General features: G+C 44.9%; 1 protein-coding gene across 13 annotated transcripts in view; it reads left to right on the top strand.

Annotated features, from left to right (window-relative positions):
- Prtfdc1 (phosphoribosyl transferase domain containing 1) overlaps positions 1 to 6,860 on the top strand; it is a 105,238-nt gene that overhangs the window by 78,109 nt on the left and 20,269 nt on the right. For 7 of the 13 annotated variants that reach the window (XM_063276256.1, XM_063276255.1, XM_063276260.1 and 4 more), the window contains exons 4-5: positions 2,239 to 2,355; positions 3,803 to 3,868. In XM_063276256.1, the coding sequence (XP_063132326.1) occupies positions 2,239 to 2,355; positions 3,803 to 3,868 (183 nt within the window). The remainder of the gene's footprint in view (positions 1 to 2,238; positions 2,356 to 3,802; positions 3,869 to 6,860) is intronic. The other 6 variants (NM_001106127.1, XM_063276261.1, XM_063276259.1 and 3 more) reach the window with 1 other exon arrangement.

Below are 6,860 nucleotides of genomic sequence, written 5' to 3'. Positions count from 1 at the left end.
GAAGGAAAGAAAGAAAGAAAGGAAGGAAGGAGAGAGAAAGAAGACAGACTCACTTATTTTTATAGTCACTAAACCAGAGGAGTCATGGTGCCAGTGTCACTTTCAAAAACAAGCCCCCAGGGACAGGTTCTTTTTCTGCTAAGCCCTTAAAGGGTCTACTGCCTCCTCCAAGCTGGAGACCACACTGTTAACATGGTGGCAGTGCTGGGGTGCTTGTCATCCAACAATAACATTACGTGTCTGATGGGCCAAAGGCTGGCCAAATGCAGCTCTCTGTTTCCAGTGTTCCATATCAATCAATCCATTTGATCTTCAAAACAACCCACTGAAAGGAGACAGAGCAGGAGCAAAAATAGCCAAAGTATAAAACAGAAATTAAAAAAATCAAAACCCCTACTATATGTTGGGGTTGGTCTTGTGCTACAATGTATTCAAATGCTAAATTGTGTACCCCAAGATCTAGTCGTCCCAAGAAGAGCAAATTTTCATGTACACTGGTGTTTAATGTATAAACCTTGCTCTGAGCATTGACTGGTCAACAAAAGCTAAAGCCTGTGATTGGGCAGTAGGGAGAGAGAGGACTTGAGGCCCCAGTGAGGGGTCTCAGGAAAGACCGAGAGAGAAAAGAGGCAAGGAGGGGAGGAGGAAACAGTCGTGAGAGGAGATGAACCATGAGTACGTAGCTGGAGAAACGGCGAGTAGCAAGGGACATGTGGCTGGAATGGAAGTTAAAGCAGCTCAAAAACAGCCCAATCTAAGCTTTCAGCTTGTAAATCTAATGTCGGAACTGTGTGTGTTTTATATGGGCTAGCCAGAGGACATAAAAATATCATTTACAACTAGATGCTAAGACACTTAAGAACTGTGGAAATTAGAAGAATAAAGTTTTAGTATGAGGAAAGGTTAATTCACTATTTCCTATTTATAACTAATTGGAACGTCAAATTAATGAGTGGGGCATATCGGATTGACTAATACTAGAACAGGCGTGTTAGATTGGACAAATGTAGGAACTGACCCTTCCACATGAGGATAAAAATTATGATTTTTTAAAAATTGGCATTTCTAGCCCATAGCGGGGAAAATAAATAATTCAGTAAAGGGTGTCAGGGTAATTGACTATATACACACTTGGAAGACATAACTTCCAGATGGGTTAAGAACAAACCTAGTATTAAAAACATATTTAGAAACTTGGACTAAGAAAGGCCTCTGTAAACGAGACTCTCTTGGCAGCACGCTGTGTGACTTTGAGCACAGTATCTAGCTTTCTGAAGGTTGTTGTTGCTGCTGTTGTTGTTGTTGTTGTTGTTGACAAAACAAATACAAAACCAATAGGGTAGAGATAAACAACAAGGTGGCTGTGATAACAGAATTGTTTCAAGACCTGCTCTGAGCCGCGAATCTCACTGCATTGCACTTCAGCAATTGCATCCAGCTAGCACATCCCTGATCTGAAATTGTTTCTCCTGAAGCAGGTTACAACGTAGCTGACTCTAATATGCAGATCTTCCCATGTTGAACCATGTGTCTCAGTGCCCCTGGGGGTGATAAGAAAGCATTCTCCCATAGGGCTGGAGAGGTGGCTCAGTGGTTAAGAGCACTACTGACTGCTCTTCCAGAGGTCCTGAGTTCAAATCCCAGCAACCACATGTCGGCTTACACCTGTGTGTAATGAGATCTGATGCCCTCTTCTGGTGTGTCTGAAGACAGCTACAGTGTACTTATATATAATATTTAAATAAATAAAAAATAAATCTTTTTTTAAAAAAAGAAAGCATTCTCCCTAGACAAAGATTTCTTAAAATTTTGACTTATGTGTGTATGTGTTTGCCACACGACTGCAAGTACCCCCTGGAGGCCACCGAGGGTGTCAGATCCCCTGGAACTGCTGACATGACCATCTGAAGGTGTGGTCTGAGAATAGAACATGGGACCTCTAGGAGTGTAGCAAAAGCAATTGGCCACTGAGATGGTTCTTCCGCCCTCATTTGACATTTTTTTTTTCAAAGTTCTTAGCCACTACCAGATCGGCTTGTGAATGTGGCTGTATTCACCAGTACAAAACAGCCTAGAATTCTGGATGTCCAGTGTCCTTCTCTTTCAGGGATCAGACAATTTAACTTAAAAGTTCACCTTCAAACTTTCCATCCAATGCTGCTCTAAGGAGAAATGTTTCAGCAAGTACAAGTGACCCATTCATTCGTTAATTCATTCATTCATTATTCATTTATTTAGGTTTTTCAAGACTGGGCCTTTCTAGGTAGCTCTGGCCATCCTGGAACTCATTCTGTAGATCAGGCTGGTCTGGAACTCATCAGAGATGCACCTGCCCTCCTAGTGCTGAGATTAAAGGTGTGAATATTTAAGGTCTCTCTTTCTCTCCACTTTTGATTTTTTTTTTCTTTTGGTCAAACAAAGGTACTTCACTGGCCAAACTGGCATATGGGTATTTTTCCCTTTCCCAGACAGCCAGTCCCCTGACAAAGGAATTCTGTATCCTAATAGAAAGTCCTACCTGTAGGCAGCAGAATCCAATTCAACCCAGTTCCAAGAAGTTCCTCTAGGAACTAGCTTGAGAGACTTGAAGTTCTAAGGCTGGGAGTAGCCTCCAGCTATTCTCTCTGCCCTGCCCTGCCTTGGGCCTGCCTTACCCTATGGGATGACTGTTTCCAGAACGAGGGAAAACCTTTTCAAGATAGGAGACTGCTACCCTGGCATAAGAAGGTCTGTCTGCGATAACCGAGGACAGCTCCTGCCTCAGACCTCCTGCCTCAGCACAGCACACATAACTACAACAAGGATGAGGACAGGGACGGGCTTCACAGGTTTATCAGTTGGATCAAGGCATTGCGACATCACCACATTCTTGCTTTGGTCATGAGCAGACTGACTGGGTCTGGCTGCTTGAGTTCCTCTAGTGTGTGCCTGTCATTAGACAGAGGCCAAGTTCAATTTCCATTTTGTCCCTAAGTGATTCTCGTAAGGTGCACTTTAAAAACAAGTATTTGGGGGCTGGGGATTTAGCTCAGTGGTAGAGCGCTTACCTAGGAAGCGCAAGGCCCTGGGTTCGGTCCCCAGCTCCGGAAAAAAAAAAAAAAAGAACCAAAAAAAAAAAAAAAAAAAAAACACAAGTATTTGCCTGTTTGTCTGTGGGCTTGCTTGCTTGCTTTTTGAGGTTTTCTTAGGACACAGTAATGTTCGATATTTAAACATTGAAAACACGAGTGATAGCTCACTTTTAGAAGATTAGTTTCAAAAAACTAATCTCCGTGGTTCTCACATTCTGGAGCCACAGAAGGCTTGCTCACTGGTGTCAGAAACCCGTGGTCTGTTGGGATTAATCCCATCATCAGATGAGGGGCTGAATTTACCACGACAACAATAGACAAGGGCTTCATTTCCGGGAAATTGGGGTTTGCTCGTTCTCGGGCGAGAGCTTACTCAGGGCCTCCAGCTCCCTCACCTCAGTAAAGTCCAAGGGTGTGTCTTTTCCTATTCATCTGCCTCAGGATAGGTATCGTCTGGTATATTAAGTTTGCTCTCCTCTCTCCAGCTGTCCATCCCCCTCCTCAGACTTTCCTGCCAGCCAGTCATTAGCTGGCTTTGTCTCAAGAGCCTGCAGGAAAGTGGCTCTTGGTAACCATAGGCAACCATGAGCCCTTGCTAGCTATGTGTGCTGTATTTGCAAGGCACAGTCTAGCCATTAACCAAAGAGATGGGGGGAAAAATGTGCTTTTAAGGTTCTCTTGTGCACTAAAATTATTGTCTTCCTTTTCTTTCCCCTCCTCCGTTTCCGTAGAACGATCGGTCCATGGGTGAGATGCAGATCATTGGAGGCGAGGATCTTTCAACACTGGCTGGAAAGGTTTGTTAATGTAACTTCTCAGTAGGCATACACTTCTGGGGACATCTATGTGACCTTCATGTCAGGTCAGAGCTCCAAATGCATTTCAAAAGCTCTCCCGGGTTTGCTAATTCATGCAAATAGATGTGTGAGGCCCTTTAATGATTTCTCCTGTCCAAAACACTGCCTGCAGAAAGCTTCTAGGACTTGCTGCAGACCAAATCCTCCCAGCTTCCAATTCCAGCCTTCTTCCAGACAACAAAAACCCCCAGGGCCGTTATGGCTTCTTTTCTATTTGCTCTGTAAGCACCCCCACCCCAAAACAAGCTTTCTCTTTTGTCTGCCCTTCTGTGTCTGTTGCTTTGCAGCCAGCACTGTGGGAAGACATTTAAACAGGTTTTTTGAAGTGTGCGACATGGAATGGGGGACACTTCTTGAGAGCACAGTTGTTAGCCTGTTGCCGAAGAGCTAACATCACAGAGAAGGGGGAGGGTGGGGGTGAAACCTACTAGATTTGGGGGAAATATCTTATTTTAACGTGGAGTTTCCAACTTGCCCTGACTATTATGAACTGAAAGGACATTTGGATCTAACTCAATGTCTAGGATTCCCAGGGAGGACTGACTGCTTTGCAAAGCAGGTGACCGTGGTAGAGTGCGACTTGAAATGTCGATTTGCTGGGAAGGACGACAGCAACTAGAAACTGCAGAATTCGGTTCTGTCCACGTATCCTGACCAATGCTGTGGTCGTTACCCACAAACACCTTCAGCTTTCTAAGTAGAGTGTGTCAGTCTATTACACACGCTTAATCTCTCATCCTTGGCAGTTCTTACTGTTACACAATCCCCGGATGGGGAAAAATAGAACAGCAGCCACATTTAATAAAAATACATATCCTAATATCTGACATGCTAACTGGGATGCACGGACTCTGACTAGTGAAAGACCCCCAGAGAGGACCTTTCCCTCAGGAGGAGTCCCAAGCGCCCAATGACCGAGCCGAGTCCACTCGGATGCAATCAGCAAGAGGGTTTATTGGAAAACACAGGTACCTGCGGGCACACAGTCTCTTCGGAGGACTTGCGCGCCCAGCAGCTCCAGCATGGGGCTTTTATAGGGATTGGGGAAGCAGAAGCGGGCGTACAGAAGCAGATGCATAGTTACGGGGATTGGTGGATTCAAACGAGGCACATAGACATGTTCACATATGATTGGCTATTTCACATGATGAGGTAATAAGGTATAGCTACACACATTGGCAGGTTTGGGGCATCCTGGATGTCGGGGGCTGGGGGCTTATCTCTTCCTGCCAGGTGGCCTGTGAGTGGTACTCCTGGTCTGTTCTGCATTCCTTTCCTTTTATGGTCTGTTAGTTTTCACGGTGACTCGGCCCTAGGTATCTGGGCGTGCCTGGGCTCGTTCAAGCCTGTTGCAACTCTGAGTTAAGACTCATGGGGTGGGTCTTTCATTTTCCCCCATTTTCTTTTAGACTTGAGTAAAATCCTTTACTCAAATCGAATTCTAAGGAATCTCTTCCTGTTGTCTTACCCTCTGGTATTGTTGGGTGAGAACAAGCGTCTGAATGACTGAGAGTCTGTTCTTTATGAACTGCATCAATCTGTTTAGAATGCAGGGGCCAAAGAGGAAGATTAGGAGAAGGATGATTAAGGGTCCCATCAAGGTGGACACCAGGGTAGCAAACCAAGGGGATCGGTTAAACCACCCCTCGAACCAGCCTTGTTGGGAATCAAACAGCTTCTGTCTCTGGGCCAAGCGTTCTCGGAGCTTAGCCATGTTATCTCTCACTAATCCTGTATGGTCTGCATAGAAACAACATTCTTTCAGTGTAGCACACAGGTTCCTTCTTTAAGGAATATCAGGTCTAATCTTCTCCTATTCTGAAGGACTACCTCTGAGAGGGAGGTTAGGTATTCTTGGAGGTCAGCTAAAAAGTCTTTCACTCTTTTTATATCTGAGTCAATGGCAGTTCTGAATTCTCTATAAACCTTGCATTGCAGGGCAATGGCAGATGTCCTTGTGCTGCCCTTGCAGCACCTAGATAGCCTTAAGTAATTCTCAACTCTTTTTTTTTTTTCTTACTAAGTCTTTAGCATCAGGATTCCAATCTGGACACTATCTAAACCTACACACCAAGGTCATGACTAGCTTTTAGAACTTCTAAACTTATACAGATTGTGATCCCTGAGGCACAGTCCCAAGAAGTGTTAGGAGTACTAACATATGCAATGTTACATCATTTGTAATAGAAATCAAGCCTATCCCCACACCTATCTTGATAAAACCCGGGGCAAACATGAAATTAAGTCTAGGGAGCTTTTTGAAGATCTGAGTTTCCCTCTAGGTCCCAGCTCTCAGCCCCAACAGCTAGTACACGGCTGGTGAGGGTTGAGAGTTGATGGCTGTCAGGGTGGTCAGCAGAACCAGGTACGGTCCTTTCCAGTGAGTATCTGGGTTCGGTGCCATCGTATGTAGCCGAGTCTCCGACCTGGAACTGGTGAGATGTCTCAGGGGTCCCCAGGGCATAGGCTGCTGCCAGCTCTGAGCAGATTTCTTTCTGTATCACCTGTAGGTCTTTTAGCCTGGCACACAAATCATTATTACTATGGCACTATGACATGTTGGTTCAGTAACATCATCTAATACAGTCAGTGGGGCTGAGGCCCCATATAAGATCTCAAAGGGGGTAAGGCTGAATCTGGAAGGGGTATTTCTTGCTCTGAAGAGAGCAAGAGGGAAGGAGTCTCACCCAGTCTGCGCCAGTCTCCATGGTTAATTTGGTCAGGGTCTCTTTTAGAGTTCTATTTATTTACCCTACCTGTCCTGAACTTTGAGGTCTGTAAATACAATGTAATTTCCAATCGACCTCTAAATACTTGGCCACACCCTGGCTTACCTTGGCAACGAAAGTAGGGCCGTTGTCTGACCAGATTACCTTGGGCATTCCAAGAGGAAGATTTCTTCCAGTATCTTCTTGATGATTGCAGAGGCCGT

Source organism: Rattus norvegicus, chromosome 17, assembly GCF_036323735.1.
Source record: "Rattus norvegicus strain BN/NHsdMcwi chromosome 17, GRCr8, whole genome shotgun sequence".
Classification (NCBI taxonomy): domain Eukaryota; kingdom Metazoa; phylum Chordata; class Mammalia; order Rodentia; family Muridae; genus Rattus; species Rattus norvegicus.
The sequence above is the reverse complement of the archived record's forward strand: the minus strand, read 5'-3'. Positions and strand labels throughout refer to the sequence as shown.